The 22,479-nt window shown below is 33.4% G+C and overlaps 1 protein-coding gene across 1 annotated transcript in view; it reads right to left on the minus strand.

The window, feature by feature from the left end:
* Window positions 1-22,479, minus strand: part of LOC123014422 (roundabout homolog 2-like) — a 100,728-nt gene that overhangs the window by 18,175 nt on the left and 60,074 nt on the right. The window contains 1 exon segment of the mRNA XM_044413539.1: window positions 10,381-10,689. Within this exon segment, the coding sequence (XP_044269474.1) occupies window positions 10,381-10,689 (309 nt within the window).

A 22,479-nucleotide genomic window follows, 5' to 3' on the forward strand; every position in this document is an offset into this window, starting at 1 on the left:
GTATGTCATAATTGTGGTCATACGCTATTGTTTCGGGGAGATTGCATGAGACAAGTTCGTGTTAGTGACCTTTGCTGGACATTTTCTACATTATTATGGCACTGCAAAATGTGCAAAGTTTGCCCACTTGAAGTCAAACGATAAGGAAGTTCAATCTCAACACTTCCTTAATCATTCCAAATAATGATGAAACTTGCAAATCAACAAAAAGTTGTGATTTTACGTGAAAATTAAACCATGAAAGTCAGATTTTTATTATTTTGACACTTCCATTACTTAGACTCATATTCTTAAATAAGAGAAATGAAAAGAAACAGGACTAAATATCAAAACTACATTTTCGAAAATAACAAGATATTTATCTGTTTCTGTTTCTAATGAGTCACTTATCGACTAGAAACTAGAAAAAAATCGAAAATGCAATCAAAAAAATAATTTTATAAAATTGATTTCAAGTTTTTTCAAAAAACTTATTTTTCAAAAAATATACGAATACTTGAAAATTTTACAAAAAACGCATGCTTTTGTTATAAATTTTGCGAAGAAATTCTTGTTAACTCTTAGAACTTTGATTTTAATTTTCTACCCAAGAGTACGTAGTGTAATAAAAAACAAGTGCAGTTTGTGACAAATGCACAATGACGAGAGATTATATGTGACAGTTAAGATGTATGCAGCATTCAAATCGGTTGAGAATAGCTCAAATGATGGCAAAAGTATTGCAAAAAGTGTTGTTAAAAATAGTGTTACAAAGTTGCATTTTATTTTAAAAATTAGTCCCTCAAGGTCTTATGAAACGAGTTTTTTATACTATTTTTGTAATTTACTCTAAAATTTTAAATAATTTAGTCTTCTTTTGACTATAGATGTCACGTTTTTTAATATATCCACTACCTATTATTACAATCAAAATAGAGGCAAATTACAAAAAATGCTCCTTGTGACACTAAAAGTAAAAAAATAGTTTATTTTTTTTTTAATATGTAGAAAATCTGTTTTGTGATAGATACTTTATCTAATCTTCCCCAAAATCATCATTTTTGAGGGTTTCTAAAAAAAACGTTATAACCACAATGTTCAACCGAAATTTCTAAACTGAAACAGTCATTTTTCTCCAAATTTTCTTTTTTGCGTTTATTTTTAATAAAAAACCGAAAGATCTACCATTAAAAGTTTTCTAAACAGCTTTCTACACACCATTTTTATAAAATTATTTTCAGGTTTTATTCATTAAAAAAAAATACATTTGAAAATAAAAAACGCATCCTTTTGCTATAAAATTTACGAAAAAATTCTTGTTAAAAAAACAACTTTGGTTTTTATTTTCTAGACAACAAAGCATTTTTTTTTCCTTTTTTGAAAAAATATAGGGGAAATTTTTTATAACAGATACTTTATTAAAACTTCTCTAAAATCATTGTTTTTTAATAAACACAGTGATTTTAAAATTATTTTAGGTAGGTTTTTGCGGAAAAAAATCAATCTCCTAATTTTCTTTTCTGCGTTTATTTTTAATAAAGAAATTGAGAATTGGCTATTAAAACACATACTTCAAATGCCTTCATAACAACTTTTGATTTTAGAATTAGGTTTGTTTTGTAATTTATTTTATTCAAAACCTCCTTAAAATCATCGTATCTTTAATGACAGTTTTTATGCCAAATTTCAAAATTTTTGAGTAAATTCTTGGTTTCTAAGAATTATTTTAAAAATTTTAACTGTTTTTCACTTCCACACAAACTTCCAAAAAATTTGATTGATTTAGCTCCTCGAGCAAACAAAAAATAGAAATAAAGAAACACGAGCGATACAACATTAACGCCTCTTGTTACAATTTATGACAATTCACTGATAAGACAAGCATAAATGAAAACTGAGAAGGTAACGGTCATCAATAAATAACAAGATATAATTAAGTCGATAATAGGAATGAAGAGACCTCGAGACTGCCACTCCATGTATTTATTTTTATGATTTATTTTTAAATGTAAATAAAAATTCAAAACCGGCCAAGCTAAGAAAATATCTTCGCACCATACCCTAATCCTACTTTATAAAACCATCAGTTGAATTTTTAACGACCCTCGTAAAATTCGATAGTTGGTTTTTAATTTTAAGCTAGCTAGTAGGGACACTATAAAAGAGACGTTAACGGGTCTTGTTTCAGAAGCAGAGAAATCAAATTTATTTTCATTGTAAACTTTTTAGGGAAAGTTACATTGTGAACTATTTTCTGCTAAAAAATTGTAATTAATGAAATCCCCCACTTCTCTCCTGAAGAATGCAGCAATATGTCTTAGCTTTCACTTAATTACTATTATTACCAACTATTGCTTTATTGAAAGCTTTGAGCATTGAGTCTGTTCCAATATCAGAACTCGTTTCAAAAAATCTCCGTTCACTGTTCTCTCGCAATTAATTAAACTTAGAAAATTGTATTCAATTTTTTCCCAAATGGGGAAAAGTTCTATTACTTTTTCATTTGAGCGATTCAATGTATGTTTCCCTGGTCCAATATATCGTTCGTGTATTTCCTAATTGAATCACGCGAAATCCCGCAATCGATTGCATCGCATATCCAATTAATCGGCGCCATTACCGTTCCCGTTTTTGCGTTTCAATTTGCGGTCCGGTCCTGGACGGCCCGTAAACCTAATCAGAGCAATAAAAGTCGACCAACTGGCTACATAATTACATAAATCCAGAGTTTCGAGTGCATCAACAACCCTTTTAATTACGTGGAACGCGTGCATTTTTCTCTATAATTTTCCGGTCTGACTCGAAGGCAAATCCCAGATAAGTTGAGAGACGGCTTGTAAGTCTATCTTTGCGGAGAAAATTGCGACTCGGAAACGGTTTTTTATTACTTTCATTTCGAATTCATCTTTTCATTTGGCGCTGGATTACTATTCATTTCGCCGGAGCTCCGCTCCGGCTCCACATACGCCTTCTTTATTCTTCTAATTTCACGACATTTGTCATAATCCTTCCCGGACTGTTGTTTCCGGGTGATGGATGAGACGTACGCGCGCCTGGAATTTTATTAAATATCGCGACGAGATTTTTTCGCTGCTCCGAAACGACGCTCGGTTTTTTACTTAATGAAGAAGGTTCTTTATTAGAGAATTTTGGCCAAAAAGGTATTGGAAAGTTATCAATTGGGGAGCGAGTTTTTTACGTATCATCGAACGAGGGCCAATTCCAGTAAGTCAAGAGTGAATCGTCCCAAAACAGATAGAGGAGATAACGGAAAAACCTCCCGACACGAAATTGCTTTTTAAAATGTCTCCCTTCGAGAGGATTTACGAGCGCAATTTGTGCTCGCTGACTGTTGCGATTAGAGAGCGTATTAAATTATGTTAATAAGCACAAAACGGTTCTCAATCATGTTTATTTATAAAGCGACAAAGCCGTAAACTTGTCTATGGGATAACTAACGGCTTGGAAGTACAGCCGGTAGCTAGAAAACGCCGGAATTTATTCGAATATGTTCAGTGATTTACCGGCCTTTGCTGAAAATAACCGGGGAAAAAGCTGCAGCAGCTTGAGCTTCATCAACTTAATGGATACGTACCTGATGAAGCACGTTTTCATTAAAAATTTTCATCAAGCATTACTATTTCATATAACTTCGATGCGGTGGTTACTGTAATTAGAGCTTTATGTTGTGTAGGGGTCGACGGTTTCATTACGTTAAAAATCAACCCAGAGCTTTGATTCAAAGGCAAAAGCGACCGAGCGAGCTCATGACAAAAACCCAGTCAACTAATAATTCGAGGAACACATACAAGTTCCAAATGGAATTTCAAACAGAATGAAATTAATCGATCTAAAATTCTGAAAAACTGTAGTGGTAGTTTACAAACCCAAAAACTGAAACAATCCGACATTTTGACTCGTTGCTGAAAAAAACTCTTTTCTCATAAATCAACAAATTTTTTTCTAATTAGTAGGGACCGGATTTTAGATAAAATGCCTTTCTGATTCTATTTTGGGTCTTTCATGTGAGTTCGTACGCAAATTTTTTTGAGTCCTAAAACGACAAAACCTTTTTTTGTCCTAAAATCATAATTTTAATATTTCTTCAAATTTTTTAAACACAAATAATCTAGGTAATTATTTTTTTAACTTAATTTCCAGACTTTGTTATCTCCTTTCTGTCACTTCATATTTTTTAATCTCCGCTTTAAGTTAGTCAAGTATACTATTTTTTACAGACGCAACCGGAAATGAAATATGTGAGGTTCTTGTAGTTAGCTCCGAAAGTACTACTTCCGTGGCCTAGATAAAAAACAAAATCGTCAAGTCTTTATAAATACTTAGTTATGTTTTAGCTATCGCCACTTCTGTCACTTCTCACAATGTTTTTTTTTATGTATGAAATAGTGAAACCTTCTGACTCAAATTTTTTTAGTAGAGTTCAATGGTAACATAGATTCTTCTTTTACGCAGATATCAAAAGTTTCTGACCAATTTCTTCTTAAAAAACGTAGTTGCAACGTTGCTAGTGCTACGATAACTATAGCGCGAAGTATATGTCTCCAGAATTAGAGTTTCTATACAGGGTATTTCAAAGAAAAATTTAAAGTAAGAAACATGGAAAAAATGTTTTAAAAATTCATATCTGTCAAAGATTTTGACATTTATTTTTAGACATTTGACTTTTTTTTTGTCTATTCAATAATACTGATAATCTTGTATATGTTTTTTATAATTATTTAGCAAAGGTATAAAAATTTTGCCAATAAAAGCCACAAATAACGTTAAACAGAGTTACAATTTAGGGTACAGCTTACTTGTTCAAATAGCCTGTAGCAAAAAAAACTTGGCAAATTATTTTTCCAACAGAAATACACTTGAGTGTAAAAAAAACACAAATTGATTTTTTGTAATGTAATTTGGCCTGTTAATAAATGCCAGTTTTTTGACGTTGTCTTTGTCATAATTCACAATTTCATAATTGTTAGGCATCTTTCTAATTTCTACCAATTTTTTCCATGTTTTTCCATTTCGTTTTTAACACTATGACACTGTAATTGGCAAGACCACCAAACACGAATTTTTTTTGATAGTTCTCTAACCTTTTTGGGAACAACCTTTTTCACACTATGAAAAATTACAATTTTGTTTTTGACAATTTGCGTTTTTTGCACTGTAAATAGAGTCAAAGTGCAAAATTTAAACTCCCATAACTTCGAAATTTTTCTAGATAAAATTTTTTCAACAATTTTTCTATGTTCCTGGTAAGGTTACCTTACATGACATTTTTCGCTGGGGCACGAGTTCTGGAGCAACTGTATTTCGAATATAGGAACTCCACCCGGATTGAGATTTCAAGAGAATTTTTTTTAGTTTTGCGCCAAAACTGCAAAGGAATAACATTTTTGCTTAACTTGAAACGCGCAAATCTGTAATTAAAGTTTGTACAAATAAAGTTGATTCTGACTCAGTAAAAGTTGATTCGGGACAAAGCAAAAGAGGTTTACGCAAGTCAAATAACAAAAATTATTTATTACAAATCAATAGAAAAATGAATGATTTTTTTAACACTGAGTCAGAATCCGATCGTAAGTCAGAATAATGAAGATTTAATTACAGATTTGTTCGTTTCAGATTAACAAAAATGTAATTCTTTTGAAGTTTTGACGTAAAATCAATGATATATTTTTTTAATTTTGCAAACTCAATGCGAGAACATACTGAATTTGAATTTTTATAAAACATACCAGGTAAAATAAAGTATTTTTTTGATGAATGATAAAGTACTTTAAAAATGTAATGTTTTATCAAAAACAAAAATTTTCGAAATTTTCTTCTGTTTTTGAGTTCTACCACTTTTCTCATAAAGGTTATGATCTAAGGATTACAACTGTCTACTTTATATATAATAAAAAAATATATTAAATTGCAATTTTGACAAAAAAAAATCGCATCATTCAATAACAAAATTTCGTTCTCAAAATACGATCACATATTTCATATTACTTTAATTTGTATTAATCACCATTTTCTAGAGGCAAATAATTAAAAAAAAAAAACGCTTGGATCCATACTTTATACCTTGTATATTATTATCTGAGATATTATAAATTAAAAAAACATTTATTCTCTATAATTTTATGAACCAGTTTCCTATTATAATGTCCTATTTTATGTTTTCACTGTTCTTTTTTAGGCTCCTTTTTTGCACTTTTTAACGTCCTAAAATCCGATCTCTACTAATTAGAAACTGTTCACAACTATATTTTCACTATTCAGATTTAGTGATAAAAAGGACTTAAAGGATGTATAACTTCCAAAAAAAGTCTTTTGTCTTTTCCGCCAAAATTTTTTTGTTGTTTTTGAAACCTTGTCTCAAGATGCATGTTTAAAATTTGTATTGTGAAATGTTGGTTGCATAGAGCTGTTATCACGCTGTGATTGCGTCGTATATCACAATTTTTTTGGTTGCGCATGTCGCTGTAACAAATCAAATGATTTGGAAGTCCTAGACAATCGTAAAATTTATTGAGGAAATCCATAGTTGTCTCGCCATGGGCACGTGGAAACGTCGATGGGGTTCGTGCATGCCGTTCAATGTCCGTCATAATAAATGATTTACGTCGTCAGATCCCGACTATTGTCTAGTGGCACGACTGCTGTCCATGGTGATGGGAGGCAATCGATGTACTACTCTTCCATCCATCACTGTCTCGATTGGTCAAACAAACAGCGATCGATCCGATCATCGTCTATTGTGATGCTTTTATGATAGCGACAATATGGTACCGTCTAATCGAAAAGTCAGATTATCATCGCTCCGCGAGAGAAAAATGATCGTCTTGATCCAATAAAAACGGAACACACTCGAGATGTTTCGCCACTCAACGAAATTGAAAGTTTCCCCCGGCGCCGAGGTGGTTTTATGTTCATGGCTTTGTTGCACGACACATTATTCAAATTTAACTCGTAAATAAAAGAATATTGCGACGGAAATGAATTGATGCCGGGTCAAAAACATCACTTCGGAAGGGATCGACACACTATTCCCGGCTTCATATTTTTTCAACGGAGAAAAAATACACTCATCAGTTATCATAATTTTCAAAAATGTCACGGATTCGAAAAGTTTGCGCCATTGCATCCATCAAGGAAATTGCAAAGTTGGAACTCCACTTTTCCAAAGCACTCGCAATATTTGCAACCAACTTATACACTTCTTTACGAGTTTCAAAAATAAAACCTCGAGTTCAATGCCAAATATTTAAATTTCACTCTTGGAGCAATCTTGTTAGTAGTTTCTACAACTTTCAAGCCAAAGTATTAGATCGGTTTATCTAAAATCCGTATTTCAATTAATTGACACCAAGAACGGATGTCTACCACGAAAAATAACGACCATTTAAATTTAAATCGGAGGTCTAATTAATCGACAGGAAGAATGTTGACAAACCACCAAAATGTTGAATAAAACTGTAATCAATTAAAAAAGAGTTGAGAGTTGTTCGTCTATTACCTATTATTAAAGAATTGAAATACAAACTCAAAGAAGTCAATGTTTTTTTCTCAATTTTTTCTTAAATTATGTTAATTAAAAGACCAAACTAACAATTCATATTACTGAAAAAAACAGTTTTAATGTTTTTTATTTATTTTCTTCAAAAATAAAAATTTCAATGAGTAGGTACTTCAGAATTATGGAAAGCTCTAAAATTCTGAAAAACACAAATTTCTACAATTAAAATATAAAGGAGCAAAAAGGTAAGTACCTAGGTATGCAATTGTTCAAACCATGTTTTCAGATTTAGTTTTTAATGACTGTTTATAAATTTAAAAATTAATAAGATTTTTAAAAAAGATCAGTTCTTCATTCATAAGTTTTTTTTTAATAGTTATTGATGTATTCAGGGCTGTTAAGAAAGTCATATCGAGCGAGGGTGTTATGTCCCTTAACAGCACGTGGTGCGTACAACGTTTTTCGTCGTATTAAATTACCACATTTAAAAAAAAAATTAAAAAATAATAATTTTCAAATTTTGAAAATGTCAATATTTGAAGGTTTAAGCTATCAAAGTTGTCAAAAAAACCGGGCGTTAAAAGAGAAGCGGGCTGTTAAACCCTCTTAACAGTCCTGTGAGTTACTAGAGTATTATAACGGGTGTCTTTTTAAATTTGGCGTCAAAGCTATCCATGAAAGTTTGATTGTGAACGAACCATCGTATTGAAAGTTATTAATCTGACATTTGACATCTCGTCGGGCGAATTAAAAATTGTGGTCCGTTCACAATACACTCATATTACCGCCAACTATGACATCAAATGTAAATAAACACTCGTTATATAACAACACGGAAAGAATAATTAATGCAAGAATTTTCTATATAAAAACTGTTTATTTTTAAATTAATTAATTCAAAATTTTGATAAATCATAGAGACCAGTTCAGAAATTAGAAAACTAAAAGAATGTGGTATTTTGACATTAACATATTACCAGACTTTTGTTAATGAATCAACATAAAAAATAAAAAATAAAGTAAGAAAAAAATTATAAATAAATAAGCAATATATTTTCAAAGTCCATACTAAGAGACAACTCTATCCTAGGTCTTACTTCTTTTAAAATTGAAGCGAAAATTTGTACACACTAGTGTTGGTATTAAGAATTTTCTAAATAAAAAGTGATTTTTTGCTCTTATGACTCTCTTTATGACTTTTAGAATTTTAGAATTTTTAAAATTTGTAACTTTTCATAGTTATAATATAGCGTGTTTCAAAATAATTTTTATCTAGTTGTCTATGCAATTTCGTTACATGTAAATTATTCTGTGCCGCTATACTCTTTTTGAACCAGATAGTTCTGTCAGCAGTGACAGCCGTTATTCGAAATAAATTAACACATAGGGTTAATTAAATGCAATATTTTTTCAAGCGGCATTTTTTGTTTTACCTGGTAAATCTATAGGTGACTAGATGAAAATCATTTTGAAACGCCTTGTATAATAAAATATCATGAATTTTCGTTTATTAATTGAAAAATTCTGATACATATACAGAGTGTTTATTAAATTAATTAATGCCGCATTAATTACAGATAAATGTTATATAGCAATCAAACTAAAACAAAAATAGCAAGCTTAATATAGCAAAAAAACACGCAACAAAAAATCCAAAAACTCGATATTTTTAGGAATGATTTTATAAACAATATCCAAATTTACAAAAAATGTTTTTTTGGTTTTTGGTCTTTTTACTGAAATAATGAATGCCGAGGAAGCAACCAGTCGCAATCACTAATTTAAATATTTCCATTTCAACGACTGCGTCCATCGTGTCGAAGATTTATTCGTCTCGTTTTCTCTTTTGTAATTTTTCTCATCGCCTCTTACCACTGAATAATCGTCATGCGGCATGCTGAGCGTCATTAATAATTTCGAATTATGGATAAATCGTTACTGTGGTACATCCAGTATGCTAATTCGGTCTAAACTTGTCCCTATCTATTATCCTATTCTGGCAACTCATACCGATCCAGTTTTATATTCCAACAATTTTGCAAAAATTTCCAGTCCGAGCACCGTTATATCGCCGTTGCCATCGCACCGTTTGCATATCAACCTCGACATTACCATTTTTAAGCCGCCATTAAAGAAAAAAATTCGCTGATAAAATCGCAAAAAATTCAATGAAAATATCATCAATCAAGAGGCGTAATCCCGAATTAAAATATTTTCGCTTGATAACAATCGGTATCAATTTGTCTGTTTGTGTAACAGCGGCCATATTAATCATAAGGGTTCATGAATATGGATGGTGGACAATTAGGCCGTGTAGAGGGGCGAAACGCACATGTGACACGTGTGTTGTCATAAATGGCCCGAACAAAGACCAAGCAAGCATTTCACGAAACGAAAAAACACATTAACAGATGGGTTTTATGTCTGAATTTTCGGTATTAGCATATGGCCGGGAGCTGGGCCTATCTTTGATCTTTACGCTCCTTACATGAAAAATTTTAACTACGTGGTGAGTTTATGGAGTATAACTCGGGTTTTATTCCGTAGTTTACACGTACGGACAGTTTTTTCAGCCGTAATTGAGATATTTCAGCCTCTGAAGTTTACCGAAACATTTGGGAATTTTTCAGGACGTTTGCGTTGTTTTCATTAGGGTGGACGGTGACGCTAACGGCGCAATTTAGACGTTAATTGCTGACCCTCTGCTCACACACCATTACGTCACATACGGGGCGAAGGGCCATAAAAGTTTTCAGCGATTTTTATGTGACAGGAATTTCAGAAGTGTCCACTCGATATTTCAGGCTTGGCCCGGAATTAAAACAAATACAATCGCGATTTATGGGTCGGAAGTCCGGTCGCGCCCGGAATCCATTGACACTCACCGGCGACTTGCAGCGTAGCATTCCTGCTGACCGCAGATCCTGCGATGTTCCGCGCCACGCACCAGTACACTCCCGCATCCTGCTCCTTCTTGCTGTTCATGGTGCGCAGGAAGAAGAGCGATCCTGCTGGCAGCAGGACCCGGTGGGATTTGTTATCGGTGGGTGAGGTTTTGACGGGCTCTCCGTCTTTGAACCACTCGATGGTGGGCTCGGGACGACCCTCGGCTTTGCAGTTGAGGGTCACCGGCTCGTTCTTGGCCACGATTATGTCCGAGGGGTGCTCGGTGATCCGGGGGGAGCGGTATTGTGCTGAAAAGAGAATTACAAAACGTGAAAAACTCGCAAAAACACGGGGGTCACAAATGCGGAATTAATTTCGTGTCGAGATCGCTCACGTCTTCTGTGGAAGCTCGCATTCCCCAATCGAAACGTCATTACTTTGATTGCAAATCGTCGGCTAAAAGGGGTTAATAAGAAACTGCAGGTCATGTCGGCAAATCAGAAATAAATTGAAATTTCTCCGTGTAACCGCATTCGCCCAATTGTGATCGCGGAAACGTCAAAACCGTTCCAACATTATCTTTTGAATCTAATTGGATCCTGAGATATTTATCGAGCGACAAAACTTCGGTATGCGCGTAAATATGTCCCCCGATAAATATAACAATGTGTAAACAGGGCGATTATGAGATTCCAAGCAAATCTTTATGGTACTTTTTTCCAGCGATCTTAATCTGGGTTTGTTTAAATCAAATCGAAGCTTTTGACAGTTTATATGGGTTTAATGACTATGCTAAACAGTTTTACGGCTCCATTATCTCCGATTATAAATTAAACGCGGCTTTGCAGTTGATAAACTCCAACCTAACGGGCAATTGATTTAGGTGCAGTCCTGATAACGATAATGGAAAACGCAATTAAGACCAAAAAAGCGCCCCGCGGACAATCCTAACATCTTAGCTTCATTACAATCTATTCATAGACGAATGTGTGTCGGATTGAGCGATTAAAAGCCGTCTTGTTTACGAAGCGCACAGAAATTGAATGATAAACCACACAACGAACAACAAAGACTCCATTGTTGTATGTTATTTTATTAAAAACACAGTCGAGTGTTAAAACGTGATAACTTCTTTTCAACAAACTCAACTTTCAACAGATTTACCAATGCATTCGTGTCGCACTTTCGACAAATTGTTATTGTTGCCGTTTAAAAACTCGCTCTGACTCATTAAAACTATCAACAGTAACAACTTAGACAAACATGGTGCGTGGGTTGCCACAGCTTAAATTATAGCAGGCTGTTGCAACAACGACGGCTTCATTGGATCCAGTGACGTTTATGGCGCGAAATGGGCCTTAAAATCCCTTCTAACCTAATTAATACAAAAATCTACATTCGAATAGAGGCAATAAAAGCGTCAGCCGCATCAAACCCCTGAGTATTTTTCTACAAGGTTCAAAAATAGACCGTTTCCGCTCTTGTCATTGGCCGTTACAGGTGTTGCACTATTTATCCACGTCTAGTGATTCGCTCAGAAGGTTAAAAGAGCTAAATTTAGACAGAGTGAGAATTTTTGACTCGAGGAATTGATTTGTAGAAAGTCACACATAAGAATTATTTTTCCATTCTTAGTACTAGACGACTTAGGTACACCTCCATCCTAATTTCCATGAGATTACATCTGCTTTTGTTGTGAATCCTCGAGAAAGCTTATCAAAGTCGTCCCGCGTTCAAAGAAGCGTCATTAGTTGTTAAAGACCTATTTCCGAAACAAGTTTCCGGTGTGGTGCGTTAAAAAAAGCCCGGCGGTCGCATTGGTGTCAGAAATGTCAAGAGTGTCTTCGTGTTAAAAGAGGGACGAGCGTCAACGACACCCGCCACTTTTTCTACCACTTTTCTGCCTCGTCCACTTTTGGGTGTTTATTAAATAAATAGATCGCGTAATGCATCTGGGATTCTAATTATAGCAGTCGAAGGTATGTTAATATGGTGAAATGTACCGCCCATCCCTTTTACATATGTTATTTTCTAGCCTAAACAAACGGCGACACGCTCCTACCTCCATTACAGACATCTGGGAAACGTGTCGGTTTTGGGTCGCAGGACTGTGCGTTTTACATTACTTCAACATCAAAGACCACACGCGTCTGCTCTTTATGATTAAAAGAGGAACAATCACGACCTGACCCCAACAAAGGAAAACGCCGAAAATTGGAAGATTCAAAGCTGGAAACGGAGACTCCCCCAGGGTATTCGCACATGATTAACCTTTGTCAGGATCTTAAGATTTTGAATTAACATTGGTACACCCGGGGAAAAAACTATTCACCAGTCTAACTTTGTACTCGGGCTGCACTTTGTCGCAATAGTGAAAAACCCTTATTTAGAAAGTTGGTCCGGACCCGAAAAATGTTTTGTGAATAAGTTTTCAAGAAAAAAAAATTTACCTTTGATTTTACGCCAAAACTGCAAAGGAAAAACAGTTTTAGCTTGACTTGACTTTTAAGGTTCTTTATCTACAGCTTTCAAAAATCAAGATTGTAGAACTAATTTTAAATGCCAAAATTTTTTAATAAACTGTGAATTTTGCCAATTTCTATCAAGTTATTTCTTTTATAATCAAAATTCTGAACTTAATAATACATTTTACAATAGCCTGTCAAAAGAAAACAAATTTTTACCTTTGATTTTACGCCAAAAAAGCAAAGGAAATACTTTTTTTCTATAGCATATGTTAAACTATTTTTTTATAAATTCTTTTGAGTAGATAAAGTAACATTTTAACAGCAAGGGTTGTTTTTGCTTTATCTGAAACGAAACGAAATCTGTAATTAAAACTTCATTATTCTGACTCAGTAGAACGAAAAGTTTACTTTTGGACTTGTAATAATAATCTTTCTTTGCTTTTCAAGTCCCATCACATTGGCGATTTAATTTTTTTGTCAACGATGTCACTTTGACAATTAATGAAATAGTTGAATAATGTTTGTTTTTGTTAAAAATGACAGTTTTTTTTCAGAAGCTGTTTTTTTGAATTGCCATTTATTAAAATTATGTTTTTTTACAAACATTTTTGTTATTTAACTTGCGTTAATTCATTTGTCAAAGCGACATCGTTGTCAAAAAAATTAAACGCCAATGTGATGGGATTTAAAACGCAGAGAAAAAATTACACTAGTTTACACGATTTTTATACCTTAGCTTAAAGTAATTTCTTATAGATTTTGAGGCACTGAGTTCAAAAAAAAAACTATTTAAAAAAGTTCACTATGTTATAAGTAATTAACAAAAATACAAAAACCGCTAAAGAACAAATTAAAGATGAGATATTTTACTTTTTTTGTTTCTTTATAACAATCCAACAGTAATATACTAACATATTTTCATCCCAAAAACCTTCGTGTCGATCTTTGGAGACCCTTCAGATCTTGATGAAAACGTTCGTCTTGTTTGTCACTCATGCTCCCTAAATTTTTAGAAAAAAAAGTCCAAATGCGAATGAAATGCCACTAAGCTGGCAGGTCAGGTCAAAAAGTTTGCAGAGGAAAACACAAAAATGGGAAAAATTGGAAAGTGTGAAAACAAACTCAAAATTTTGACAAGATTTGAGTTTGGTTTATTAGCTTTCCAAGTCATTATTTATTAACCCCAACACAATTGGGTCTGTGATTGTTTTATGGAAGTTGTAATTTGCTGGTGAAAATAGCGTCCAACAACTTTCAAAACGAGCAAATACAATAAATAATTTACAATTCTAATCACATGTTCGGTCGTAATTGAACTAAATTGTAGTGATACAGTGCATAAGATCCCCATTAGTGTCGAAAGCAATTTATAATCAATACCTTCAATAATGTAGGAGTATTGATCTGTTGAATATATGTTACCGGTGCGAGTAAATTTATTCCTCGACAATTTTTCCAGAAAGTCTTTCTTGAGCCGATCTGTTTTCTTGGTAGATTTCTCTCCATAACTCTTCCTCTTGAAGCGATTAATATTCGCATCGGTTTTAGTACATTATGTATGAATGTAAATTCGTGTTGTATTATTTAAATCGATGTAAATTTCAAATACGGGAGAGAGAGCGTTGAAATTAGACGGTTGGAGTTTCCAGTGACTTCCGACTCATCCTCGAGTGTTACTTTCGCTAACAAGGAGCATTTTTACGAGCTCTGAAATTGCTCGAATTCGCTTCCGGTATCGGAGCTTTCTGCATAAAAGCTCGTCACGCCTGTAAAATTGCAGACGGCGAAAAAGCGAGTCCAACGGCCGCATACAAGCCTCCAGACACTTTAAATTCGTGAGTTATGACCGGGACCGGCTGCCATACGCATTGCGTTGAATTACGACAGCTTCTCGCCCCCATTTTCTTCCGTGCAACATGTTTCGCATGATCAACGGCCGTTAACGGATTATTAACATCTCGTAGCTAACCCGTCCGGGGCTAATGAAGCCATGAGATCGTATATTAATTAGCTGGAGTGCATAGACTCCAATCGAACGCGCTATAACGGATAAGCCAATTAGTGACGCTTGGTGGGGGGTTCCCCCACCACCCAACAACAAACTATAAGAACGTGCGAACAGACTAATTGTGGCCAGTCGCAAGACGAGGCCATATCCTGGAATTGCTAATTAATAATAGCAAAAGACTCAACAGCTGGGGGTATTTACGAGCACGGCCGCCGAAGAATTTAAGCAGCGACAAGTACTTTCCGTCAAGCAACGACCGCTTTATAAATGACAGACTTTGTAAAGCGTTGAGATCAAATGGCCGTGGCACTGAAGACGAACCGACATAATTTGTACACCGGCGAAAAATTTATAGTCACCACACTCCAAAATTAAACGCAATTTTTTAACACTCTTTTCCTATTTCTGCCAAAGTCCAAGCACCAAAAATAATAAAAAACAAAGAATTTTTTGCAAATTCTGTGTTAGAATATACATACCAGGTGAACAAAAAGTGTGGAAGCAAACGTTTTTTGCTCAAACTATTTATTTTTTGAAAAACCAATTGATAAATGATAAAGGACTATTACAAAAATGTGATGTTTTATCAAGAATAAAAGTTTTCGAAATATTTTACAAATTATTCTTTTTTATATGGAGTGTATGAACCTTACAGCTCCAGTTCACTCAACAATTTTTTGCTTTTATTCTAATACTCGTAAATAAAAAAATCATAAAGAAATAATAAATAAATGTTTTTTTTTTCAACCAAAAAATTTTATATTTATTTTACTGCATTAATAACTCAGTTAAATTACTTTTTAAAATGTTGGTTTAGCAATACCGAACATAAGATGATCATCAATAACAAAAATTTTGAAAAAAGTCGGAAAAATAAAAAATCTGAAAATCTTAGCAAAAATAATAAACTATGTATCTATAATTTTAAGTATTCGTTTGTGTAAACTGTATTGAGACCTAAAACCGATAATTTTTGAGATATGAATTTTTTAAGTGTAAACCTTTGAATTTTGCCTATTATGATTTCTCGATAACTACTAGGTGAATAAAAAATATGGAACCAAACGTTTTTTGCTTAAAAACTATTTGAGTACTATGAAAATGTAAGAGAGTAAAATTTTTCGATTTTTTTTTTTGTGTTTTGAGTTCTTCAAAATTTTTAATTTTTTTAAATTTAATTTTATTTTTTATTTAATTAATTTTTAATTATTTTTTTTTAAATAGTAACCCACTATTGAACCATTTTTCTCATGAAGGTTATGATCTAAAGATTACAACTATCTACTTTATATTTAATTTTTTTAAATTTTTTTACATAAATTGCAATTTTGACAAAAAAAACTCAAAAACAATACAAAATTTCGTTCCCAAATATGATCACATTTTTTATATTAAAAAAATCGATTTATAAATTCACCCTATATACCTATAAAAAAATAGAGACCTTGTTAAGGTTCGGTGGCCCAGGTTGTATTCTTGTAAATTTTCTGTTTCTAACATTATCAAAAAACGTAATAAACAAAAAATGTAGCAAAAGCGCAAAATAACTCTGGAAAATGTGGTCCAAGAAAATTAAAGAACATTAGACTAGTGAGTAATATACACAAAAAATAAGTGAGCCAGTTAAAAGAACGCACACTTAATATAAAACCAAAAATATAAAAACGTTAAAAATTTGTTGAAAATCAGAATGAAAACACTCAAAAGATTAAAAGACGTAAAAGGAAGAACGTAACAAAGTGTACCCAATCGTTAGAATATAAAATATTATGGTTTAAAAAAGAAAAAAAGTAATATAAGTAACGCAAACATAAAACTATAGAAAACTAAACTACAAACGCTCATGTTGTTTATTTTCAAAATTTCGGTTAAATACTTGGAGATACACAACATCGATTTTTGCCTACGATACTGGAATTATATTAGTTACAACCATTTAAGTTTGACACCGATTGAATATTTGAAAGGCCTACTGATTTCCCATTTAGTGAATAAAAATGTAATGATAATAAATAACGAACAAAATAAAACACGAAAGTAAGTAAAAATTAATGAAACTTTTGTTGGCGCTATTTGACTTCTACATAAGTTTTCATCATTTGGATGTAACAGTTTTGGTCAAAAAAAAATATTGAAAAAGGGAGAGCTATAGTTTTCGTTTTTTACCCGAATTGCAAAAACAGAATCTCGAGATCACTTCTAAATTGCTCTAAATCAGCTAAGAAGAGGTGAAATTTGTCCAATAATTCGTAGAACGTTTTAATCTACTAGATCGCGATTCTGCGTTTCCTTTCTAGTTTTACAAGGTTGGTAGCGGTGTCAATGACCAGTAACGTCAAACATAACGATAAATGCAGCACAAAAACAATTATCCCTTTGAAATGCGTAATTGTTGATTATTAATTTACCGCAAGGGTTATATTTAGCGCTCAGTTCTTGAAATAGAATGGTTTTCCAGGGCCCCTTCGCGTCCATGTGTGTCCCGGGAAATTCAAACAAGGGTCAATTTCCATTACGTATTCGTTGTGGCTTGCCTTTGCTACATTCTCGAGTCTATTGCATATAAAACGGTTATTAAAGAAGTATTTCGTGTTACATGAAGCCAGTCCGTGACTCCGGTCCTTATTACCCGACTTTTCCTTCCCGATAACAACTACATAATTAAAAGAAGTCAATTATCGCGATTACAAAGTCTCGAGTTACGGTTGACACCGATCCGAGTCACCACAATTCGATGTTTATCACCTTATCTATAATTGGAATCTTCGGTATTGACATTTGGACAAACATCTCCAAGTAGGTAGTTGGTGCTTTTGTGTGCGAAATAGCCGACTCGTTATATTTAGATTAACGCTCTGCGATATTTTGATCCTTTTGAAGTCGAAACTAAAATAACATCATTCCTAACGATGTCCGCAAATGGCCCATTATACTGTTTGTGCTCGTTTGTGCACAAAAATCCCGCTTTCATCACAAGTTTCTTTCATTGCTTTGTCGAGACTTTTGCATTAATCACACAAACTCGGATTCAATTTGTTAATTCGTCTAAATGAAAACTGATGAGTATTTTCGCAAGCGTCGCTGCGATTTAATTTGTTTTTCAACGCTTGGTAATAATTCTCCATGAGCACGATAGCCATCTTAATTGAAGTCATGTATCATCGTCATCATTGCCGCACTTTTTTTTGATATAACCGATGATTAAAGAATTTCTACCTAGCCGTTTACGCCCGAATGTTATTTACACCTAATCAACTACGAGACTCATTAATCTTAATTCTTCTTGTTGACCAGACGCAGGGAGAACTGTAATTAAATAAACAGTGGAAACAATCAGTCTGGAAGCCTCCCTCAAATTAAGGACGTCCTGGGAACGTCTGGATCTGGATAACGTTGAACGAGTAATTGCGAAAGACTCTTTTTCTATACACCAAGCGCTACTCTGGTTAATTTCGCGTTTCTGGATCAGACGTTTTGCCTAAATTTAAGTGTTGGGGTCAAAACGCATGCCCCCTATCAGTGGCGACTCGTAGTTTTTTATTAAGAGGAGGCAGATCTTTTTTTATATATAAAAAAAATAGAAATATACGTGTATGTGCCATATACTTGAAGACTAAAAAATGATTCCTTTGTTGACCACGAAAAGCTAACTTTTAACAGCAAAGAAAAATACAAAAATCGACTAAGCTTATTAAAATTTTTCAATTTTTTTGAACGATTCATTAAATTTATTAATTTCAATTTGCGGGGCCGAATCTACGTTTGTGGCTATACCCTGGAGATGTAAATTGCTATTCAAATACCACAGCATTAGACTATGCTTCCTCGCCATGGCCAAAAAATTTTTTTTGTGTGTTTTGCTTCCAGTTAACCATATTTAATATACCAGGAATTTACAAAACTACATTAATAATTAATTTTCCTATGACTCTAATAAGAGAAAGTAAGTTTTTTCCACCCTAATTTCAGAAATGAAAGTGGCCAATTACCTCCCTCATCTATCAAAATTACAATAAAAATATACAGGGTGTCAATTTTAAAACTTGCAATCGCCAATATCTCTGGAACTAAAAAAGTTATTGAGAATCACTCAAAACTGTTTCGGTAGTTTTTAGGGGGAATCAGAATGGCATGGTAAGTGACGCTCCTCCACCCACCCTTCAAGCCACAGCCACCTTAAGTTGAAAATTTTAAATGGCACGACCCTACTTGCGATACATCGTTGGAAAGCCCATAACAAGCGCTTTTCAGAAATGTCATACAACAGCCTATTTGGTAAAGTTATTTTTCCAATTATTCAAAAACGAAGACGTTGAATTTTCATTTTTTTTTACTATATTCAAGGGTGGGTGGAGGTGTGTCACTTATCACGTCAATTTAATTCCCCCTAGGAACCACCAAAACGGTTTTGAGTGATTATTAATAACTTTTTCAGTTGATGAGAGAAATTGCCGATTGCAAGTTTTAAAATTGACACAGTGTATAAAATCTCTCAGGAAGGTAGAAATTTTACCTCCCCCATAGAAATATTAAGAGAAATTGTTAATATTGAATTTTTTCTTGCTGGATCGTAGGAAAAATAAAATGTATTACATTAGAGAAAAGTGTCTTTTCCTCCCTGGTTGGTTACTGCCCTCGACAAGTCGTATTTGATTCATTTGACAAGTCTCACTTTCCTTCCTTGTAATACAAATGAATATTATTTAAATCTTGATAAGGTGCTACCAATTCTTTTGCAAATTCATTCATGGTAATTTTAAGTTAACAGTTCCGGTTTTTTGAATTAATCTGAAAACAATGACATTAAACGTCAACACAAAAAATCGTCAAAGAAAATTTAGAGACGAAACACCAAAAAAAAAGAACAAATTCGGTACCACTAACAGTTTTTAAAAATTTGGAAACGAATAGTTCGCAAGCAGGAAGTAAGAAAAAGGGCCTATTAAAATGTAGGAGCAATTTGTAATGCAGGTTTGCTAAATATCATCAGTTTTTAGCAAGAAATTGACAAGAATACAAAATAAACATGAATGAGAAAGAACCTCGGAAAGAACGCAAAAAATTAGTGTCTTGTGCATCGTTTTTGAGGAACAAGTTGAAAGACTAACAATTTTAAAACTAAAACTGAAGAAAAATTTATAACATGCATCAACTTTTGGGCTCATTTCAATAAATTAATAAAATTTATTGCCATTCGTTATAATACCTACTTGTATCTTTTGCTAAATAACTTTTTTCTGTATATACATCTTTTTTCATTAAAGTTTTTTTTTTCGTCCACAACATTGTACTTACTTTCGGCGTGTTTCTACCAAAATTATTAGCACTGAATTCTGTCTTTAGACCTTAGATAATTGATGTCTGTCCTCAGGTATTCAATTATATAGCACTTTCAAAGTGTACACAAGATTCATAAAAGTCAAAATTTTGACAACATCGCAATTTGAAAACATAATCATAATTTTGTAACAAAATTTCTAGGAACAAAAACAAAGAGCAAGGTGCTACCAAATTTTTCACCAAAATTTTGACTTGGAAATTTCCATTTAAAGAAAAAATAGACTTTTCCAAAAATCTCAACTCTTCTCAGCGACATGCCGCAGTAGTGACCTGCGCACTGCTTACCAGAGGTTTATTTAAAACTTTTTCACTATTATTTATAGCAAAAAACTCAACATTTAGACAAATAAAAAATTATTAAGGTTAAAATTATATAAAAATTGTAATTTACGATTCAAAAGTAGTCAAAATAATGTAAATTTCTATTTTATTTTTAACTTTTATTTTCACTGGGGAGGCAGTGCCTGACAAGCCGCGACTGCCCCCTGTCCCTGGTCGTTGTCATTTCGTGTAAATATTGGGGAATTGGCACGTGTCGCGTGTGTAGCCAGGGCATAGTCGCTAATTAGCAAAAGGGGGCGAAGAATAATTTTGGCAAGTAGTGTGTTTAAGTGCAAACAGCGTTCGTCTCACACGCTCCCTCCTTTTTATGCATCCCGACGTTCAATTACCGCTTTAATTCCGGCCTTTTGGAGCTTGTACGGCAAATTGCCTCGCGTCGATGGAATTGCTTTATCTAGCAAAAGACGAGTCTCTTGTTTAAGTCCCGTCATCTTCACCGTATCAGATGCTGTCTAACGACCTCTAGCTTATTTTGTCCCCGTGAACGCACGACTGACAAAAGAGCGATAAATATGAATAATTATTCCTTGACGTGAGCCTTAGCGGCGACATGCAATCCCAAGCATCGTTTAATGTGTTTCGTGTCAATCATCTTAATGATATTTCGGAGAACCCTTTTCATTTCGCAGTTTCGGCTGACAGAAGAGCGCGAATGACGCGCCGGCTGTTCCATCCTTCATATTTCAAACTCCCCTCGAAATTTTTCTATTAAAAACTCACACACCACGGGGATTGTTTAACAACAATTTCCGAAGGCCGGATTCCAAACATCTCACAGATTGCGACAACATTCAAACATTTTGACATCGATTCTCATAGCTTTTCTCGCTTTTATTACACTCTAAAGAAATACTCCAAAGAAAAACTACAATTCAGGGAATTTAGAAGCTTATGTTATAAAATTTGAGTAGGTTATGGAAGTTGTTGCTTGCAAATATTGATGACCATCTGGAAGCACGCAAAAATTCTGAATTTTGTGGAAAATTTCTGACGAAGAAATGAAACATTTTCTTCAAAATACAAGCATTGGTAATGAAGATGTGCCCATTGGTGTTCACAGAACTGGGCAATAACCAGCTATTTTAGTAGCTTCTAGATGTAGCTAAGCTATATCAGAAATTTGCCACCCTTGGGCAACCCCTCCCTCAGCCACAGAAGTTGATTTAATCGACTATAACTGTAGCATTTACCTTATCTTTTTCAGAATTAGCTAGTAGCTACTTTTATAATTTAAGCTACAGTTGCGACAAAAATATTCACCTTTTGTGAACCGATTTTCAAATATACTGATTGAGATATTAATTTTTTAATACTTTCTTCTACTTAAATTGTAACATTCGTTGTAAAAATTTTAATTTGACCTCTTAACTCACCATTTTGGTTTCACATACTTACGCAAACTATGAAATTTACCAAATCAACAAAAAAAAAACAGCTCTAAAGAAAAAATGTTTATTTTACTCATAATTTATTATAAATACAATTTTTTAAATTTGGCTGTGAGATGCGTAGGAAAAAAAACTATGTTTAAAATTGGAAAAATGTTATTAAAAAATTCTTATCTGGAAGAAAAATCCAAAATTTTAAAACAATTCGTTGTTCCCTATGAAAATCGTATTGGATTCAGTTGTAATTTTGAGGTACTGTAAGGAATTAGCTTGGTGACCGGAAAGATGCGCACAGGAAATAAGTGCAGGACAAAAAGCGCACAGGGAAAAAAAGCACAAGGAAAAAAGCACACATGAAAAAAAGCAGTCAAGAAAAAAGCACGCAAGAAAAAAAGCGCAGTATGAAATGTTATTTATTTTTCATTTAGGTACGTTGATGGTACGTAGCAATTTTCTCCTGGAATTATCAATTGAGATATTTAATTCATATTTAAAAAGTCCATAAAAATGCGTATCCCACATTTCGAGTTCTTTCCTTGTGTGCTTTTTTCC

Source organism: Tribolium madens, unplaced genomic scaffold, assembly GCF_015345945.1.
Source record: "Tribolium madens isolate multiple individuals breed KSU strain unplaced genomic scaffold, Tmad_KSU_1.1 Scaffold_97;HRSCAF=244;Tcas5.2_LG3a, whole genome shotgun sequence".
Taxonomy (NCBI): domain Eukaryota; kingdom Metazoa; phylum Arthropoda; class Insecta; order Coleoptera; family Tenebrionidae; genus Tribolium; species Tribolium madens.